We start from the raw sequence: 21283 nt of genomic DNA, 5'->3' as shown, positions 1-21283 counted from the left end.
TCTGCTCAGAACTGCTCCCAGGGCCCAGGGCCCAGGGCACCAGGCCACGCTGGAGCACCTGGCCCAGGCCTGGTGACCACTCGGGCAGTCTGCCTCCTGACTCTTCCCTCTGGCCTCTCTGCCCACACTGGGCATCTTTAAGCTCCCAGACCGTGGTCCTGCGGTTCCTTTGGCCAGTCACACCCTGCCCTACCCAGGGGTCTTCCATTCCTGGGCCCGGCCACCAGTGTCTGGAACAGCCAAGGTCTCAGATGTCAGGCCACTGAGATGCACGTCTCCTGGGGGCCACATCTGAGTTCAGTTCCACAGCGCCCCCCCCCCCCCCACGAAGTTCATGTCCAGCCTCTCCATGCAGCCAGGAGGCAGAGCACCCTTCTCAGTGAGCGCAGGCAAGGCCCAGAGAGGGTCAGCTGCTACTCAAGGCCACAGAGCTCATCCCCTCTGGGTAGAGCTGGACTGAGGTAGGGCCCCTGGGCCTGGTGCTGGGCCCCCAGCTCACCTAAGGAATGTGGAGGAGGACATCAGGGACATCCGTCAGTTTCTTTTTTTGGCACCAGGGATTGAACTCAGGGGCACTCGACCACTGAGCCACATCCCCAGCCCTGTTTTGTATTTTAATTAGAGACAGGGTCTCACTGAGTTACTTAGAGCCTCGCTTTTTGCTGAGGCTGGTTTTGAACTTGTGATCCTCCTGCCTCAGCCTCCCATGTCTCTGGGATGACAGGCGTGCGCCACTGCACCCATCTAGTTTCTTTTTTGAAGGCACGAGGAAAGGGAGGCACAGGCCCTGTGGCCAGAGTGCCCCTCCGGTCAGTCCCTCCTCCAGCCTAGATGCAAGGTCCGGGCCAAGGTCCAGGGAGGCTCTTGCAGCCCCTGCTGGGCAGCTCACTCGGGGTGACCAGTCTTGCTCTTAGGGGACCAGATCTTAGGAAAGCGGAACTTGGACTTTTTCCTCTGGAGGCCTGAGGAGAAGAAGGAGAGTGAGGTTGTGCTCCATGCTGGCCGCTGCCCACACGAGTCCCTGTGGGAAGTCCTTCCCTCCCACCCACCAGGGTCCTCCAGGGCCCAGAGGAGAACTGCACCCCATCCTCAGCGTGCCCACCCCACTGAGCACGGTGAAAGCCCCGGCCAGTGCCCCACACAGATCCCCAGCCATCAGCCACTCAGCTCCCTGGGGAGTCGGCCTGGCCAGGCTGCCGTCTGGACCCAGCCCCCAGTGCCGGCAGCCCCTGCGCCCACACTGCTGACCTGAGGTACCCAGCTTCTGGATCATGTTCTGTAGCATCTGGTCTTCCTCTTGCTCCCTGGAACACAGATGGGGTGGCCATGAGGGACAGGCCCTGGACAGGGCAGGGGAGGCACACTGTCTCTGGTCCCCTCCTACCAGAGCCCTGGCGCCACCTGACTGGGGCCACCTGCCTTCTTCAGACCAAGAGGCCGGAGCTTGACACCACTCTCCCCACCAGGTGGACCCCTGCCCTCTCCAGGCCTAGCCCCTTAATAGTGACCTGGGACAGCAGGGGACTTGAGCTGACCACACCAGTGATCTAGGGCAGAGGGGCCCTGGGCTGACCACATCAGTGACCTGGAGACAGCAGGGGGCTTTGGGCTGACCACACCAGTGACCTGGGATGGCAGGATGCCTTGGGCTGACCACACCAGTGACCTGGGATGGCAGGATGCCTTGGGCTGACCACACCAGTGACCTGGGATGGCAGGATGCCTTGGGCTGACCACACCAGTGGCTTGGGAACGGCAGGGGCCCTAGGCTGACCCCAACTTTGACACAGGGACAGCAGGGGGCCCTGGGAAGGTGCCTTCAGGCTCCCTCATGGGCTCAGCCTGGGCTGCTGACCCTGTGTGGACCGGACAAGGCCCTCATCTGGGACATGAGACAGGAAAGGTCCTTGGGGACAGCCCCGAGGCCACACGACCCAGCGCTGTTGCCAGAAGACACACGGCTGTGAAAATTCACATCAAAAACAAAACTTCAGATCCAGCTCCCAACTGCGCAGGCCACAGGACAAGCGACCAATGACCACGCGGCCAGGGGCTCATGAGGGACAGCTCTGGTAAGGGGACATTTCCCTCACAGCAGAAAGTTCCTCTGGACAACGCTGACCCTGAAGGCCGGGGACCTGGGGCAGGAAGGAGCTCTGTGGCCAGGAACTGAGGCGGTGGCCCGGGAGGCCTGTGTGGCGTGAGGGGCCCGCGTGAGGGACGCGCCTGAGGGACGCGCCTGAGCGCACAGGCCTCCCTCCTCCCTGGGGGGCAGAAGGTGCACAGTGAGGGCAGCCTGGCTGGGAGGGGCCTGGCACTCGGGGGGCGACGCTCCCCGGCCCCTCAGCCCTGCCCTCCCCTGGGCACATCCTGCCCTCACCGGAGCCGGTCCTCGTCGAGGAAGTCCACGATGTCACTGCGGTCATTCACCGTGTTCACATACTGGCTCAGCAGCTCCTGCTCCCGCTGCTGGTCCTGGGGTGACTTCAGAGCCTCTGCAAGGACAGCCGGTCAGAGGCATCCCCACCCCGCTGGGGGGCAGTGTCACCTGCCCAGGTGTGGGCTTCTTCCCTCGAGGGAAGGTGGGTGCTAAGCCCCCAAGCAGGCTCCAGGCCAGCGAGTGGGAGAAGGGACCGACCAGTCTGCATGCTGGACCCTGTCCCTTGAGCCTCCTCCCCCAGTGCTGGCCACAGTGGGACACAGAGGCAGGCGCAGGCCACAGCCACGGCAAGGACAGGGAGGGCAGTCATGGCCGCTGGGGGACGCGCCTCACCACTGCCCTCTTTTTGTCCACACCAGCTGTGAAGGGTGCCATGTGGCCACGTTTGGGGAGGATGGCAGCCAGGCGCAGAGCCAAGCGACGTGGCCAAGGACACGCGGCCAGGAAGGGAAGGACAGGGGACTCAAAGCCAGCCCTGCCTGCTCGGGCCCCTTCGCAACACCACCGGCCTCCCACGGGGGCAGCAGGGCGGCTTGGGGAGCCCGCACCCCTCCTGCCGGCCTGGGGCTGAGGCCCCCCACCCCTGCTGGCCCGCGCCCTGGGGCCCCCAGGCTGGCCTTCCTGGCAGGAGGGACACAGGACGCACCGGGCTTGGCCATCAGCCGTCGCAGTTCACCCTCGAGGTCCAGCTGCTGCTCCTCCAGGCGCTGGTCCTTGGACCTGCCGGACACAGAGGTCTGAGGCCTGGCCTGGCTGCCCCACCGGCGCCTTCTGGGACAGGCCCCTGGCCCCGGGCTGCGGGACGCTCACTTGTACATCAGCTCCGACTCCAGCCTCAGCAGCAGCTGCTTCTCGTGGATGAGCTGGAACCAGTCCACCATGAGGCCGTCCTCCGTGTCATCTGGGGACAGAAGCTGGCTGCACACGGAGGGACTGCCGGCTCCCAGCCCCCGCCCAGCACAAGGGGTCTCCGTCTGGTTCAGGTCCCAGGGCCAGGACATTCCCCAGGGGAGAGCTGGCCGCCAGGCGGGCACTCAGGAGGGACGGGGCCCGCTCACCTCCCTCTGCTGCCCGCAGACGCTGTTCCAGCTCCACGCCCCTGAGCTCCAGGATGTCCAGCTGCCTCTCGATGTCCTGCACCTGCCTCTGGATCTCCTCTTGGGGGATGTAGTCAGGGTGCAGCTAGGGACCGAGGGAGGGAGGGGGACAGTTGGGTGCAGCTAAGGACCAAGTGCAGTGGGGGACGTGGGGTCCAGGCTCCAGGGCCACCACTGAGAGTCTACTCACCCTGACGGGGGAGGTCACCTTCTTGCCGGGCTGAGTGGGCACACCGGCCGGGCCCAAGGGCCTCCCTAGAGAAGGGGCAGGCTGAACTCCTGGGCCATAGGGCACCAGGCCCAGGGAGACCTGGACGTGGCCTGGACTGGTCTGACCCAGGGCTGCTAGGCCCACCTCCTGGATGTCCCCTGCATCACTTGCTACCCAGCTGCCTGCCCCAGCCACAGGTACCTGGGCAGTCCCTGCTGGTGCCCAAAGGTCAAGAGCTCGCACAGGCCAACCCAGAACCCATCCCGCCATGTCCCCACCTTCCTCTGGATCAGCAGTGACAGACACACCCCTCTAGCACCCCTGGCCTCCCCAGACTCTCAGGCTGCCAGGACAGTGCTGCCACCCTATTCACAAAAAAGACTTGGTCCTCCAGGCCGCCTCGGCCCAGTGAGCTCCTACACATCCTCCAGAGCCCCAGGAAGCGTGTCCTCCCCAGGAAGCCTCCTTGGTCTACACCCCAAATAGGAGCACGGCTCTGGGGCTGACCTGGTTTGCCCCCAGGATGGGGCTTCTCCTCCTTCCAGCTCCCGGCCAGGGCTTCCTGCCCAGAGGGCTCCGACTGCAGCCAGTCAGCAGAAACATCAAGATTGGCAGGGATGGCCAGTCTCCTGCGGTGGACGAGGGTGGGGGAGGGGGGAGGGGCTGCCCGCAGGCAGGGGACAGAGCCACGTGTCAGGCCAGAAGGCCGCCACTCCTGAGCCACCAGGAGCGCTGACATCACAACACCCCGGGCCCCTCCGACAGACACAGAGACCTTCAAGACCACCGCATGCTGCCCAGACTGGCCATGTCCACCCACAGAGGGCAGCATCCTGACTAACACGCACGCACTCCCCACACCTGAGCCGTGCACCCGAGTCCCATCTAGAACACACACACGCCCGTGCCTGCCCTCCTCCAGCTGAGGACACCATTGCCCTTCCCGCCACAGTCCACGGACCCCACCCCCAAAGCGCCTGGAGCCCCGGGGTCCCTCTGGCATTACCTGAGATGCCAGACCTGGGGCTGACTGGTCTTGGTGTCCCCTCAGGCCGCACAGGGGTCAGGGTGATGCAGACACCCCCAGTGGAGTCGCCTGAGACCTTCCTGAGGGCCTCTCCCACCCTCAGCTCTGTCGGGATCCGCGGCTCCCTCAGATCCAAAGACCTGGGCAGAAGGCTCAGGGTCAGCCACCGCCCCATCAGCGCAGGCCTGGGCCCCTGGGAGAGCCTCCCAAAGGACAGGCGGACAGGAGAGAGGGAGGAAGCCTGGAGAGAGGGCGCCTGGAATGTTCTGGGTGATCACCTGCCTCCCACCTCAAGACCCCTCGGGGCACACTCACCTGTGAACCCCCCAGATGTGAGCACAGGCTCAGGTAGTCACGGGGGACCAGACACGAGCCCAGGACCCCGTGTGCACGCGCACGTGAGCTGCCATGTCCAGGAGTGGACATCTGCCCCGTTGCCTGATATCTGGGATGTGTCCCCATGTCATTCTGCTGGTGTGAGTTATTCTATGACACTCAAGATGGCATGAGTTGTCCCCTGTCACTCAGCAGGTGTAAGCCAGCTGGTGTGAACAGACCCCTGTCACTCAGCTGGTGTGAGTTGTTCCCTGTCACTCAACTGGTGTGAGCGGTCTCTGTGGCTCAGGTGGTGTGAATATTCCCCTGTCACTCAGGTGGTGTGAAATGGTGCCTGTCATTTGTCTGGTGTGAGTCGGCTTTTGCTACGTACACCTGAGGGGCACAAGTGACGTGTGTTTGTTGGTGCCATGGTGCGTGCATCTGCTGGCGTGTGCCCTCAAGCACCTTGGCCCAGACCCTGTGCCCACTCGGTCCCATGCTGCAGACACCGGGCACAGGAGCGGGTCCAGGCAGGCTGAGCCCCGCCCACCAGCCCCTCACCTGCTAGCGGGGGTCTTCTTGTCCACAGGCTTCAGGCGGGCCCTCCATTCTTCTGGCCTGTCCTCCTGGCCTTCCTGGGGGCTGGCACCTGGGCCTGGGCAGACAAAGGGGGTCAAGGGCCAAGGAGACAATTCATAAGAGGGGTCTGCCCTGTCCTGGGAACACAGGGCCTCCCCCTCCTGTCTTCCTGCAGCCACCCACCCTCCAAGGCCCCCAGAGCCACCGGGCACTCAGGAAGAGCCCTGGGCTGGAATCTAGAAGTGGGGCTCCAGCCTGGCCACCCCGAGCCCCGCCTCCTCTTCTGCCATCGGGGCAGGGGTGTGTGGGGGGAGCCCTGGTCACTCATGTGCCCATGGAAGGGAACAGCTGAGCTGAGCTGTCCATCTATCGGCTCTCCTGGCTCTGACCTGACGGTGGCTTTATCAGGGGGGCTCAGCCAAAGGGATGGAAAGATCCAGAAAAACAATTTGCACAGTGCAATCCGAAAGCTCTGAGCCTGCCTGATGGTGGCACAGGAACCTCCGAGATCCACCCAGATGTCTGGAAAACGCTCCGGGACCAGAGTCTCACGGCCCTGAGACAGGAAGCAGTGCGTGTCCCCGAGCCTCCAGGAAGGGCTGGGCCTGGGGCAGCAGATCTCCATGGGGGACATCAGGACAGGTACGAGCCTCACACTAGGGACAGAGCCGGCACTGGGCACCACCCACAATCACGACTGAGGACAGAAGCATGGGGACTGGGCTGGGCACCAGCAAGGAGCAGCAGACACTGGGTGGCACATGGTGACAGACAGTGAGGCCCTGCAGACACGTGTCACAGCCACATGGGAGCAAGCAAGGACCCAGGGGAGCTATGAGGCTGGTGTCACAAGAGAATCACAGGGTCCAGGAGCAAGAGCAAGGGCCGGGCTGTGCAACAGCAGAAACACAGGATGCAGCTCAGGGAGAAGGGCAGGGGGTCCAGCAGCCCTCACCCCTCGACTCCGCACCCCACATTAAAAAGGCTCTTACCCTTTGCAGGTGGGGCCTCCGGCTTCGGCCTAGAGACAGCACTTGTCCAGCTGACCCCAGAGGATACGGTCAAGTTCCTTCTGCCAGCCTGGGGCGATGGCCTTGACGTGCTGCCCACACTCAGTGGGGGCGGCAGCTCCGTCCTTGAAGGGGGGCTACGAGCCTGGGGAGCCGCTGAATGTGAGGCTCGGGCTGCGGGAATCGCTTGTGGCCCTTCAGTTTGGGGATGGGGATTGCAGGCAGGAGTGGTGACTGGGGACGGCCTGTGGGTAAGAGATTAGGCCTCAGGCAGGGGAGGATCCAGGATCCTCTCTCAGTGTCCCAGGCAGAAGCTGCACAGCCTCTCCCAAAGCTAATTCCCACGTCCACCCCCGAGAGCACAGTCCACCCGGCAAAGGATGGGCCACAGGCATCGATTTCGGGCACTCGTATACATTGGTGGCTGATCTGCCACTAAAGCCAGCATTGGCTGAGATTGAAAATGTTCCCAAACACACCCCACATGGAGGCCAGGACCCAGGAGCACCAGGGACTGCCCTGTGGAGGCCCTGCCCAGAGCCACGGCTGGCCTGGGCTGCCCAGCTGCACACTCAGAGCTGCGTGGGCCAGAGGGGCACAAGGCCTTCACACGGGCTGCATGGCCTGGGGCCACCGTGCCCTGCCTCGGACGCAGACACATGCAGGAAGCCCAGGCTGCTGGCATGCAGAGCCCAGGGTGGGGACACAGGCACCTCCCCGAGCCTGGAGCTCCATTCCGCTGAGGTGTCCCCAGGAAAGGCAGGTGGACCCACCCTCCTCCCATCCCCGTGACCACCCTGGGAGTCTGGGCACCAGTGTGGGCTGCAACCAAGCAGGTCGAGGCCAAAAATGCATAAAGGGGTCACACAGGCGGCAGGCACAGCATGTCACCAGCTGGGAGGGGTCTCCTTACTGACTGGGAGACTGTGCTGGGTGGAGTTCACGTCCAAAAGGGACGCTCAGAGGGGGACCTTATGTGCACAAAGGGCCTTGTGGATGTGGTCACATTACGAGATGGTCTGGCGGGAGTGGGGTCCTTTGAGAGACAGAGGAGACATGCGGGCAGGATGGAGAGATGTGGCCGCAGGCCCAGGCACACCGAGAGCCTCCTGCACCCAAAGACCAGAGGCTCCTGCCCTGGGGCCTCCCGGGGACCGCAGCCTGCCGACAGCCCAAAGCCAGGCTGCTGGCCTCCAGGACTGAGAGGACACTTGTGCCATTAAAGCTGCCCAGTGAGCAACTCCAGACACTAACAGTGACCGTCCACATTCTGCCATCTGCTCAAGGTCCTGGGGAAGGCACTGCACATGCGCCAGTCAGACGGCCAGTTCAGACCGGCCAGTGGGACACCCTGGACCCAACCTGTTTTCTCATCTACAAAGGTGCAGGGTCCTCTGAACCGACCTGTGTGTGCCCCACAGCAGACGCTGGTGGCAATGTCATCGCATGGAAGACCCTGAGCATGTGCCAATGACAGCCCATCACCAAGCCCAGCCGCTCCTGGAATTCTCTCCCCATTTCCCAGAAGAGAAAACTGAGGCTGGGGAATGCAGCTGTTGTGATCACAAGGCCAGGAAGGGCGGGGCCCAGAACCCCCAGCGGCCCTCCAACCCCTCTGGCCTCCATGGACAGCAGTGACTGTGCCCTAGGTCCCCTCCTCCACCTACCTGCTGGGTGCCTGGGTGCCAGCCTGCTCCAGCCCCGGGAGGGCCTTCCTGAGGAAGCTCAGGGCCTGCTCTCTGCAGCTGTCCCAGGGAGAGGCATCTGCTGCAGCGGGGCCCTTGCTTGCTGGGCCACTGCTCGGGGACACTGGCGTCTGGAGGAACTTCTCCCGGGCCTGCTGGGTCCTGGAGGCCGAGGGGGTCCAGGCTGGAGCGTCCACTGTGCCTGGGGACCCTGAGCTCGAAAGCAGCTTGGTCTGGGCTGATGCCACTTGGGGGCTTCCCCGGCCTTGCGGTGTGGCAGGACGAAGGTCCGGGGCACTTGGGGACACAGTAGGACGCGAGCTGGCTGCCACTGCACCCTGAGCAGGAGACGACCACCCCACTGGGGAGCTGTTGGTCACACATGTGCTGACTTTGCCGTCCACAGAGGAGGTCACTCGGCTCGTGGACAGCCTGGGCCCCGCTGGGCTCCTCCCATGGATGGGAGCGGAGGTGGCTGGAGGGTCCCGTGCAGCGGGAACAAAACCTTTGGCAGTCGCGTTGCCTATTACAGGCCCCTGGGCCACTGGCCTGGCCTTTGGGGCTGCCTCTCTCAGCCCATTTGTCTCCTGGGCCTTCTGTGGGGCACTGGGGGGCCAGGCGGGCCCAGGGACGGCCCCCGTTTGTCTGGAGGTTGGGCCTGGCAACGTGGGCTGTGCAGAGGCGGCTCTGGGGAGGTGGCTGGTACAGACGAAGACGCCCGGCTCCCCTGTGGCTCGGTAGGCCCCTGAGTGCAGTGTGTTGGAACACTGCTGGCACCTGCAGGAGAAGGTCACAGGGGCTCTGATCACTCCTTCAGCTGCTCACTGTTCATGCTTTCCCAAGAGCACACACAGATGTACTCCACATGTCTACACATGAGGTCACTGAGTCATTCAACAAACCCTCTTCTCATGTCCGTAACCACCGTGAGTCATAGGCTCCACTGAGAATCTCCCTGGGGGCGTGTGGGAGCCCCAGAGAGTGTTCCTGTCAGCACACACACAAGCCACCCTATGCCCCACTTTGGGGGCTGACCCATCCCCAATCTTGCAGATGGAGGCCCCTGGGGCTTGCCTGCTGGGAGTCCCTAGCCTGAGGGCCACAGGGTGGCTGCAGAGGGCGCTGTCAACGGCCACATGGCAGAAAGGCCCAGTGTGAAGGTCTGCGAGGGTCTAGGCAGATGGAGTCAGCCTGTCTGCAAGGGCAGTCAAAGGCTATCTCCCAGGGGACACGGGGGGACTACATCAGACCCTGGGTGCCCGGGAGCAGTTGGGCGCCTCTGGCCACCAGGCACTGATGAGACTGAGCAGGAGGGTGTGGCCGGGTGGGAGGGACAGGAGGCAGGGAGGTGTGGGAGGGGGGCGGTGCGCACCTGGGCACGGGGCAGGCCTACCTGAAGCAGCTGCGGTGGTACAGCCGCCCGTCAGCCAGGTGCCGCTGCACCAGGTGCACGTGCTTGCCGCAGACCCCACAGGTGCTGCTGACCGAGCTCCCTGCCGCCGCGGGGCCCTGGGAAGGTGCAGCAGCTGCTGAGCCTCGGCCGAGTCTCTCCAGGCTCCCGACCCAGCAGGGCACGTTGACCCTCCCGTCCCCGCGCCAGCCGCCCCTGGCACCTGGAGATGCCATTTACGGAGCAGAAAGGGAAGCCCCTGAAGAGCGGCCAGCAAGGGGCCGGCCAAGGATCCGAGTTCAGGGCCTCCAGCCCAGCCCTGGGAGGGAGCGGACGCCTGGCTTCAGTGTCCTGGGGAAGAGACAGGGACCAGGGCACAGACCAGGCCAGTCCCTCCTTTTCCCAGCTGGGGCACAGGGGTCCAAGCCCACTTCCAGCATGTGGGGCTCCAGCTCTTCAGAGCCCGAGGGATCACCCGGGGACAGCAGGGGGCGCCCACACCCACCCCTCGGCTCCACCTTTGGGGGTGGAGCCCATTCGCAGAGGCCAGCTGGCCTGGGAATGAAGGGCCAGCCGGCCCCTCCCATCCCCGCAGGGAAGCGAGAAGCCTGCGTGAGCCCAGAAAGGTCTGGATTTGGACTCTGCTCCACCTGCATGGCCTCTCTGGGCCTCAGTTTACCAGTCTGTATAATGGGGGTGATCATCTCAGCTGTGCAGACTTAAAGGAGTCGGGGAGGGGGGCGGCGGGGAACAGGAAGCCAGCCCCAGGAGGTGCCACAGACACAGCAGCAGCTGTCCATGCTCTGGACCCCGGGGAGCCGCCCCCCACGGGCCTTGTGGTTCTGGGCCACACACAGCCCCACAAGCGCTGGCGGGAAACCAGAGGGAGGCCTGGTTGGGTGCTTACAGTCTTCGGGGACGGGGCCTCGGAGCCCCTGTCCTTCCTCTGGACCACGGGGTTCGTCCTAGCAGGAGAGAGTGGTGGCCCCCGGGCTGGGGCGTGCGCGGGCAGCTTGGCCGGCTGGCATGGGGCCTTCCCAGAAGGTTCCTCTTCGGAGTCTGACGAGGGCCTCTTCACCCCAGCCATGCCCCCAACTGACACGAGACGCACAGGGGTCAGGGGTTCCCAGCAGCTGCCACCCTGGCTCTGAAAGGTCCTGGGTCCCCCAGAGGCTCTGCTGTCCAGCACAGGCCTGGGTGCCAGGGAGGAGGGGGGTGGACCTCCTGGGGCCCTGGCTGGGTGGGGTGGCCTGGGGCACATTCTTCCCAGGACAGCCTGGCCCACACCCCGTCCCCACTGAGAGCTCAATTTGGGGTCAGGCAAAAGGGACTTTTCTTTTCTCCACCAGGCAGGGCTGGCCCTGGGCCCAGAGCAATTCCGGGGATTTCTGGAGCCTAGAGGAGGAATGTGGGGCGAAGGACGGAGCAGCGCCACATGTGAAGGGCCGGGGAAAGGCCCGGCCTGCCACCCTGTCTGGGCCAGCCCAGCCTCCCCAGGCCCCGGAGTCGGGACGACACGGGGGGGGGGGTCCGATGGGCCACTGGACCATGGGCATGGAAGCACAGGGGTCTGAATGGGCAGAGTGGCCCGGGGTGGAGGACAAACTGGGAACAGGGGTGAGCAGGAGCCACGCCACCCCCCCAGCACAGCAGTTGGGGACTGGGGGACCCAGGGCGCTCCACTGGGACAAGCCCACAGTCTCTTCAGAGGAAATCACAGCCTCGGGGGCCCCACACAATGTGACCCCCAGAAAGGCCTCCTCCCTGTGTCAGGGCAATAACACAGCCCCCCACCCAAAGTGGGACAATGTGGGATGTCAGGACACTGGGGGGCTGGGACAGCCACATGGCTACAGCATAAATGGATCTGGTGGCCCCAAGAAGGGCATCCCAAGGAGACCCAGGGAGAGCCCAGGCCCGACCAGACCTTGGTCTCCTTCCTGCGGCCAGGCCCAGGCCAGGGGGCAGGGACTCACTGGGGGAGCGGCCGTGGAAATAGTTGTAGTACTGGGACACGTAGGTCAGGATGCTCAGCCGGTCAGGCACTTTCAGGGCCACCATGTCCTCAGCGTCCAGCAAGGCTGGGATACCCAGCTGCTCCTCAGCCACACGGAAGGCCTGGAAGGTGGGCAGGGGTCAGCAGGAAGCAGGCCAAGAGAGCCCCTGTCCTTGGCCCCAGTCCACCCGGGAGCCAAGGCCCAAGCAAGGCAGGACACAGGCTTTGAGCCCAGAAAGCCCTGCCCGCCTGGGAGACCGGGGCTCTGCCCGCCCACCTGGGTAAGGGACCAGGATTCCAGCTTCCTGAAGCTGCTCAGGGGAACCAGACTTGGTGGGCTCTGCTGGGGGACCTCACATCTTCCTGGAGCCTCCCCTGAGCGCCTTGTGGCCCCTCGGCCCTGTGACGCCAGACCCTGTCCAGTCGGGGAGGAGCCTCTCTGTGGGCACGGCCAACACCCATCCGGGGCCTCCAGGGCCAAGAAGGGACACAAGAGCAGCCTGTGTCCTAGCAGCCTGAACCATGGGGAGGAGACATTTGAGGCTAAGAAACTGGACTGGGGAGGGCCGGGAAATGTGCATTGTAGACCACCTGCAGCATACTGAACAGGGCCAATCTTAGCTTCAGTGCCACCCTGGCCAGCTCCGCAGCGTCCACTGCCTCCCTCCAGCAGACAACCCCCCAGGGGCTGTCCCCAAGCACCTGCTGACCGCCACCCCGAACTCCTGGGCTCACTTGGAAATCAAGTCCCCCAGGCGTGGCCGCAGGTGGCTCCCACCCCCAGGGCCAGCACCAACCCACCAAAGGTGGCCGCACAAAAGCTCCTCTGGGCTCACAGGCCTCACTTAGTCCAGGCCAGGGCCCCAGACAGGAGGGCTCTGTCTACCCTGATGATCCACCCACAGGCCCCAGACCCTGTCCCCGGCCGCCCTGTGTGGCAGGCTCCATCTGCCACTGCCTACACGACCCCCATGCGAACCCCAAACAGGGCGCCTGCCCCTCGCAGACCTGCTGCCCAGTGAGGGCGTCCTGCTGCCCTCAAACCCGAGGCTCCCATCTCCTCTGACCCCTCCTCCAAACAGGCCAGGATCCAGTCCCATCCGCGGCCACCACCATGGGCCATCCCTGCCCCTCCTCAGCAGCCCACAGGAGCGGCTCCCAGCTCGTCTCCCGGGGTCCCATCTGGCTGGGAGGGGAGGCCCAGGTCCTCCCACACCCTGCTCGGCCTGCCCGCCCAGCCAGGCGCCCTCCAGCTCAGGGCCTTTGCCCCTCTGGTCCCTTGCCTTGGGACGCCCTTCCTGCTGACCTCCACGAGGCCTACCCAGGACCACCAGGCCTGGCCCTCCCACAGCCTCCTGGGACCCCTCTCCATCTTGGGTGACTGGACCAGGTCCCCTGGCCACTCCCTGCCCCCTGACCACCCTACTGAGGAAGAGAGAGGACCAGAGAGGTTGGGCTCCAAGATCAGAGGCCACTCCTGGAATGCCGGGTCACCCAGCGGAGGGCTGGCCACTGAGCTGGACAGCTATGTCGGGCCCTCAGGGGACCCGTGCAGCCAGGGGAAGACTGGCTGGGGTCAGGACCAGCTTTGAGGCTGGGCTGGGAGGGCAGGACAAGGTGGGGGACTCACCAGTTTGTTGTTCTCATATATGTTCTCCTTCCGGAGGGCACTGAAGTTTCTGGAAGATTGGAAAAAACAAAAAAACCCTCGTATCCAAAGCAGCTCAGAGTCCGGAGGGCAGGGGCCAGCGGGGCTTCCCCAGATGCAGAAGCCAAGGCCAGGAGAGGGGCAGGAACACAGGCTCCAGAGCAGACAGAACTCGGGGCTGCAGGGGGCACCAAGCTGGGCTACCGGCCTGCTTTGGCCAGTGAAGCTACCCAGCACCTACGATACTGCTGCCACCCCTCACCTGGGCAGACAGCCCAGGGTGGTCTTTACAGCTCAGCCTTCACCTCCAGTCCCTGGGGAGGCTGAGCCCTTTGCCACCACTCCTGCCCCAATCAGAGGTGGCAGAAGACAGGACCAGAGAGGCAAAGCCACCAGCCCAGGGCAGCCCAGCCAAAAACACAGCTCAGAATAAGGTCGCTTCCAATACCAAGTTCAGTGACATGGTGACATGGTGGGCCAGAGAGGACAATGTTCTCAAGAGGACAGAAAGATGGGGTGGACATGAGAGGTCCCAGGGCCAGGGACCGAGACAAGAGAGGGATGGAAAGTCAGGAGGCCAGGCCGCCACACTGCCCGCCTGTCAGTCCCATCATTTGCTCCTGTTTTCACGAGAGGGGTGCCGTTCTGCTCTCCCCACCCTCGCCTGTCCTACAGAGGGGACCCTGGGCATGTCTGCATCTCACAGATGAGGAAACTGGGCACAGAGAGGCTGCAGGACATGCTCAGATCACACAGCAGGAGGTGGGAGGTGGACCAAGCCACGGCTCCTGAGTCTAGGTGCTCCCTCTTCCAGGATGGAGTGGCGTGACCAAGTGCCCACCAGGCGCTCCAACTCTTCCAGGGAGGGCAGACCCTCAGGAATGAGGCCATCAGAGCCCTTCCTGCCTCCTGGAGGCAAGGCCCTGGCCAGCCTGGACACAGGCACACCTCTGGCCAACTCCAGGACTGCACGCGCCCTCCCCAACATGCCCAGGACCACACACCACGGCCCACCCCACGCCTGGGGGACACTCTGAGCCGGGGTGATCTGGTTAAACTGTGGCCCGTCCAGTGGCTGTCAGTGACCACTGTCAGGAGCTGCATTGTTCCAGAAGCCTCCTGGCACATGAGAGAGGCTCAGGCCCCACACCTGACCTGCAAGGCCTCCTCGCTGGGGCCCTCAGCTCCCCTGGCCCCAAGAAGACAAGAGCCGTGTAACAGCAAGGCTGGCAGGTCAGGTGGAGGAGGGGAGGCGCCGGTCACCTGGGGCCACCTGGCTGGGACAGCCTGTCTCCCAGCCCAGTCGGCAGCAGAGGTCAGGCCCTGCTAACCCTCAGAGAGCCAGGCTGTGCCCACTGTTCGGATGAGCAAGCGGGCCAGGCAGGCCGCGGGCCACCCACACCACAGGGTCCCAGCCAGCCATCAATCTGCCCAGCGCTGGGGAGGCCTCCAGCCCTTGTGGCGAGGACCACCCCCCAGGTGATGCGTCCCAGATGTCAAGACCACCCACGAGCACAGGGGCTTTCGGTGAGGAGACGGCTGGACAGATGACAGCAGGAGGGGGGGTTTCAGCACCTGCAAGGCTGGGTGGCCTCTGTCCAGTCTGCCTGGGCACTGTCCACGGGGTCCATCCCCACCCAGTGGGCCCCAAGCATGTCCAGGAGCATGTGGGTGGAGGCCCAGCTCCCCAGGTCCACCCTGCCCGCTTCTCTTCAGCATCTGGGGACAGAGGCCCGGTCCCCCCTCCCCCCACATTCCCTTGGAAGTCAAGTCTTCTCCAGATCCCCAGGTCACTGCAAAGGGCAGGCCTGGAGTCCAGCACAGAGGCCACTCACTGTGGGGCAGGCGGGAGAACTATTTGTTTAGTCTCCAAACAAAGCAGGAGGCCACTAGCCTTCTGCATTTGCCTTCATCTACCAGGGCCCAGGCTCCCTCCTGCAGGGCCAGCTTGTCTCCCTGACCCAGAGTGAGCGGCCACAGCTCCAGGCAGGTCAGGCACTCCAGGGTCCCTACGGTGGGACTGGCACTCTGAGCAGGGCACAAGGCACAGGTCGGGCACAGGAGAACTGCTGACCCTCGGGACCACGTCCAGGCTGCTTCCTGCCTGTGTCTCACTGCGGCCTGAGCTCACTCTCTCAGCGCAAGTGCAGGTGGCGTCACCTTAGTCCCTAAGGGGCTGAACTGAGAGGCCAGTGCACTGGCGGAAACCCCCAGAGTGGGAACCCCACCCATCCCTCCAGGAAGTCCACATGGCCAGGACCCATGGGGAGGACACCTGACGTCACGAGCTGAATTGTTTCCTCCAAAAAAGTTATGTGGGCGTGCAAACCCCGGGGACATCCAAACACGACCTCGCTTGGGGACAGCGTCTTGACAAAGGTGGTCGCATCAACCCTCATCATTTAAAGTCAGGTTTTTCTGGTACCTGGACCCCAGGGCCAGGTATACAGTTGGTGCTCTATTCATGCTTGCTGATGAAGGAGTCCACTCGTGTCTGCAGAGTAGGGATTCCACGGCCATCGTCGGTTCTTTGAACACTGGCAGGACAGATGAGTCCGCGGGGCCTACAGTGGCCAGTCACGCGTGTCTGCCAACTACGCCCCGTGTGTGCCCAGCCTGGCCAGATCAAGGCACAACCCTGACTCCCGCAGGCCACCAAGGCCCCACAGAGTGTTAAGTTCAACCAGGGAAGGCGATGGCTCCCACTCCGGCACCCGAGGGAAGGGCTTCTGGGAATGTCAACCCCCTTTCCCGCTCCCAGATGGCGGGTCCCATGTTTCCCAGGACAAATGCAGCCATGCAGGGTGGACAGGGAGGGAAAGATCCCGGCTGTGTGTCTTCCAGAAACCTCCAGCACATCTGGAGTTAATCCTACCAGGATGGGGGCAGAGGGAGACAGACAGACAGACGGAGAGGCCCCCACCTCGCGGGATCCAGAAACAAAAACCCAGAGAGACACCGAGACAAACAGCACTGGGCGGCAGCGGGGCTGGGCCTCAGGGCCAGCGCTGGCCAGGGCTGCCCCCAGGGGCGGGAGCCATTCTGAAGAGCCCGGGCAGGAAGGCAGCAGCAGGGGCTTGGGCAGCAGGCCCTCAGGCCTGGAACAGAAGGCCTCTGTCCCCAGGCAGCTTCCTGTGACCACAGGGCCTGTGTGGGAGGGGGAGGAGGTCACCCAGCCACGATAGCCACCCCCGCGCGCCCGCACCCGGGAGGGAGAGAGGGCAGCCTCTCAAGCTTCCAGGCAGGGCCTCCCATGTGAGTGAGAGCCCTGGGGACCCTGCCACAGGCGAGTTAGAGCCTTGGGGACCCTGGGGGAGTCCCGCCAGACAGGGTGCCACCACCCAAGGTTTGGTCAGTCACCCGCTGCTTCTGGCCTCAGCCACCAGCCTCTAGAGCTGGAGAGGCTTGGAGAATGTTCAGGCCACCCCACCACATGACTGAGGCTGGGGAGGGGGTATCTGCACAACCCCAGGGCCCCCCAAGTTCTGAAAATGGACCCTGCGTCCTTGATCCCCAGAGGAGGGCTGTAGGGTTTCCTGACCACCGGAAGGGCCCCTGGGCAGGTGCGGGGTGGCTGCCCACTCCCTCCACCCAGCTCCCGCCTGCCTCAGAGAGCCCAGGGGTGGCTCCTGGTCAGGCCCAGAAGGGGAAGGGGTCCGGGGTCACCCTGCAGCACTGCCAGCCCTGACAGGTTCACTTCTCAGGCTTGGGGAGGGTGGGGCTGTTTGCTCTGGGTGGCTCTGGAGTCACCTGGCAGCTGGCAGCTGTGGCTCATGGTAGAAACAGACCCTGTCTGCACGCACCCTAGAGAGCTGCCTGCAGAGACTCTATAGCTCTGGGGCACTCGGGGCAGCTGACTGGGCAGGGAGCCGCCCCACTTGCCTGTTTCCGGATCCGCAAGTGGAGATTCACACACACCTTCCGGTGGGAGGAGCAGGGATACAGTTCAGGTGAACTCCCCCAACCTGCCGGGCATAACCAGGAGCCGGGTGCCCCACCTGGGCTGGCTCAGTGCCCTATACTTGCTCCCTCACAGCTGTTCTCCCCTGAGGGCCAAAGGAAACATGCTCAGCATGCAGCAGGAAGGACTGAGGTCAGACAAAAGGAAGGCCTTCCTGGTGGCAAAACTAGGGATATGAAGACAGGATGTCCACCTTCCTGCTACCAGAGGGTCTTCATGTAAGGAGAAGAAGACAGGAGTACTGGGGGCTGGGTCCCACCAGACCAAGGTCTCACCCGAACTCTGACTTCAGGGCTCCCCCAAGAACCTGTCCTTCACAAGTTGCCTCCTTTCCTGGTAGCTACTGGGGACAGAAAGATCAGCTTAGGGTTTCACTGTGCTTCGCCCCAGGCATCTCTGGCCCAGAGGCATGGCCAGGCAAGGCAGGAGATAGGGACAGGCATGTGCTCCCCCCTCTGGTGTCCCATTAGCCAATAGCCACCAACCCTGTTGTAACCCACGTCTGTGTAACAAAGAGCCACAAACTGAGGAGCGCACTTCCTCAGTCCAGGGGGCCAGAAGCGCAACCTCAAGGCCAGGCCAGGCCTGCTGGCTCCAGCACCCCTGGGCTCGTAGCCCCACCACGCCTTATCTGTCTCTTCGGCTCTTCCTCGGGCCCCCACTACATCCACAGCACCCCGGGTGTGCGCTCTTGCCCGTGAGGCTCCAGCTATGGCCAACATCCACCTCACAGGGCACCAAGCATAGGGGCTACCGCAGTAAATAAGAATACCCCCACCGCTGCAAGTGACAGACCAGTGGGGACAGACAGCAAGCAAGCCAGCAGTGCACAAGTCGCTGCACCCAGCCTCCTCTGCCTGTGGTGGCCTCCACTCTCTGAAGTCACTCTGAGCCTTGAGTCATTGGCCTGCTCACTGCTCGACTCTGGGACTAGGACGGCGGGGCTCACTGTCTTTGGGGACTTTACACAATGCTGGGTACACCACGGGTGCTCAGCAGCCATCAGTTAAATGAATAGGTATGTGGTGTCTGCTTGTGCACATGCGTGTACATAATCACGTGCACACCTCTGTTCCATGTGGGCACTGTGTGCTGGGCCAGGGGCACAAGCACATCCAGCCTCTGACCCCAGAGAGCTGGGAGCAGAAGCTCTCCAGGGTCAGAAAAGCCCCAGATACCCAGTGACACCCATCCAAGGCTGCAGGTAGCCCATCTTCCCTCCACTTGAAGGCTTCAGGACTTGCCCCCTAGCCCATCTGGGCTGCCTGGGTGAGTCTCCAGCCAGCTTTACCCTGGACCCCCAGTGGGGCTCAGCCTGCAGCCTCCCCACTCCAGGTCCCTCTCCCAGCCACCATGCCCGTGGCCCACTGGCCATCAAAGCTCAGCCTCAGGCTCTCCACACCGTGGAAACATCTCCACCTCCAAGGGCAAGGAGGCTCATGCCTGGGCAGGGAGCAGAGGCTGCAACGTGCCCCACAGAGATCCCCTGGGCAGCTCCACAAAAGTACATCACAACCTTGGGCAGGAGCCACAGCCTCTTGCTCAAGACTCCCAGCTTCCTGGGGAAAGCAAAGCTTGGTACAGGGGAAGAGCAGGGTGCCAGCCCTGGCTCAGCCTGTGTGCTGTGTGCCCTGGCAAGGGCCCGCCTCCCTCCGCCTCAGTTTCCCTGTGTGCACAGCAGGGAGCCTGAGGCTGGGTCCAGAAGGTGCTGCCTCTGGCCTCAGCCAGCCCCCAAGACCTCCCTGGCAAACACACCCGCATCCCGGCCATTCAGCCAAAGAGCATTTGCTGAGTGAATAACTGATGGAACAGATTCAGCGAGGGCCAAGATCCAACAGCAAGGCAGGGCCAGACTCCCAGCCACCCATGCCAAGACCCTCCTGGGAGAGAGGGCCTGCCCACCTCCTGTAGTTCCCAGGAACAGGGACCCAGTCTCCTCATGTCCCCATCACCCCAGGATGCAGAGGCCTGCCAACAGGATGTGGGGTCTCAGGGCTTTCTGCTCTGATTGCCCCTCTGGGCGGTGATGCTGGACTGTATTCCCAGGAGCCTGAGCAGGCTGGGGACAGGGGCAGCACCTGCACTAGATGCCTGGAAGGGCCAGGGACTTGTTGCAGACCCCAGGGGAGTATCCAGTCCCAGAGGGCCCAAAGGGGTAGCTCTGCTGGGTCTTTCCCAGGGAGGGGGGTGGCAAATGGGGCCCAGGACACTGCCCTGAGTCACCACTGACTAAGCCGGCGGCTGTTCTGGCCGTGGCCCAGCTGCCCTTGATGGACGGCGCACTGAGGCCGCTGGGTGCAGCCTCGGCGGGGGTGGGCTGTGCTGTGGATGCCTGCCCTTCCCAGTCCCAGGTGGCCCATCTCCCGGGCATGCCCTTGAGTTCTGACTCCCCCCGCCTTGCCCCAGCCCAGGGCAAGCCTCACTCACATGAGGTCAGGTCTGTGGCGGTGCAGGATGGCGCAGAAGGCCAGGCCGTCGCGGAACGACGTGGTCATGTTGGTGATGTTCACGTCGCGGTACCCCTCGCACTGCTGCCGGCACCACTGCTGCAGCGCTTTGATGGCGGCCATGCGGCCGGCGGGTGCTCCCCACGCGGGCTTGGCCCGCTCGGCCCGCCGGCGGAAACACACCGAGGGACGCGCGGACCGGCTGGCCCGCACGCAAGCAGCCGCAGGGATAAGGAGCCGTGGCCACCACCGCCGCCGCTGCCGGACCCTGAGCCCGCGCGCCGCCGCCTGTCCCGCCCCCGGAGGCCCCGCCCCCAAGGGCCAAGTACCCCGAGGGCCCGCCCCGATAGGCCTCGCCCCCGGCAGGCCACGCCTCCTGTCGGTCCCGTCCCGGCAAGCCACACCCGCTTTGGTCAACCCCCACTCCCGTACTGGCTCCGGCCGGGCCTCCCGCTCCGCCCCTAGGCAGACCACGCCCACTGAGGCCCCGCCCCGCCGGCCCTAACCCTGGACGCCGGAGGGGGAGGGGAGGGGAGGGGGAGGGGAGGGGGAGGGGAGGGGGAGGGGAGGGGAGGGGGAGGGGAGGGGAGGGGAGGGGGAGGGGAGGGGAGGGGCAGCTCCAGGTTTAGGATCCCGCGGCGGCTCCCTACAGAGGCTTCGGGTTTTCCTTTCAAGGCCCCACTTCCCACCGTCCTTCTGCCACTCTCCAGAAGGAAGGACAGTGGGCCAATGGAGAAACTGAGGCTGGAGCCGACCCAGCTTCCTGGGGAGCAGGAGACGCCTTGTTCCAGGGTGTTCGAAGTACTTCCCGCCTGGTTTCTCCACTCCCCGTGCATGCCCGCCGAGATGCCAGGCGAGGGGTCAGAAGACAGGCTGGCGGGGTGGGAACATCCCCAGGGCCCACCTTTCCTGTTTCTAGGGCTAGAGATGCCCGTTTCCCATTTTGAGCCTCTTTGACACCAGTAATTAAGGAAAGTGCCTCTTGGGCTTAGGGCTTACCCCACCTGCTGCTCTCCACGTTCTTCAGACCCTGTGAACCGGACTAACCCAAGAAATGCGAGATGACCCACTCGCTTGGCTGCCCCAGGGCTTGTTCAAGCCTGAGGCAGGAAGGTGTTTTCCCGAAAATGACCCCTGGCAGGGAGCCAGGGCAGCTTCTCTGGGTCCACTGGAAGGAGCAGAAACAGGTCTTCCAACCCCAAGCCACACAAGGGCTCTGAGCAGGCACCTAGGTGGGGACCGCCTCCTGCCCAGCTGTGTGAAGCCCATGTGGATGGTGAGTTCCCCGTCCCAGGGGCATGCAAGCAGGTGCAGAACAGGGGTCCCCCACTGTCACCCCAGATAGTCATCCTGACCCTTGCCCTCCAAAGTTGCTGACCCACCAGGGATTTCCCAGGAGGAGACAAGGGCAACACTGTGCCACCCAGGGCTGTTCCTGGAACTGGGTTTTCTCGACCCTGAGGGCAGCGGTCAG

The 21283-nt window shown here is 64.0% G+C and overlaps 1 protein-coding gene across 1 annotated transcript; it reads right to left on the bottom strand.

Annotated features, from left to right (window-relative positions):
* Positions 1–497: 497 nt before the first annotated feature.
* Micall2 (MICAL like 2) lies at positions 498–20047 on the bottom strand. The gene is made up of 17 exons (XM_027922782.2): positions 19790–20047; positions 13384–13432; positions 11734–11875; positions 10665–10852; positions 9761–9876; positions 8350–9144; positions 6665–6927; positions 5655–5748; positions 4755–4915; positions 4256–4411; positions 3728–3792; positions 3499–3622; positions 3251–3341; positions 3087–3160; positions 2381–2495; positions 1249–1304; positions 498–962 (listed from the first exon to the last, which is right to left on the bottom strand). Exons 1-17 carry the CDS (start codon positions 19930–19932, stop codon positions 886–888), a joined length of 2709 nt encoding a protein of 902 aa, XP_027778583.2. The 5' UTR covers positions 19933–20047; the 3' UTR covers positions 498–885.
* Between the last annotated feature and the right edge of the window lie 1236 nt (positions 20048–21283).

The sequence above is a fragment of the Marmota flaviventris genome, chromosome 19, assembly GCF_047511675.1.
Source record: "Marmota flaviventris isolate mMarFla1 chromosome 19, mMarFla1.hap1, whole genome shotgun sequence".
NCBI classification, from domain to species: domain Eukaryota; kingdom Metazoa; phylum Chordata; class Mammalia; order Rodentia; family Sciuridae; genus Marmota; species Marmota flaviventris.
Note: the sequence above shows the minus strand (reverse complement) of the source record. Positions and strands in the feature narration are given on the sequence as shown.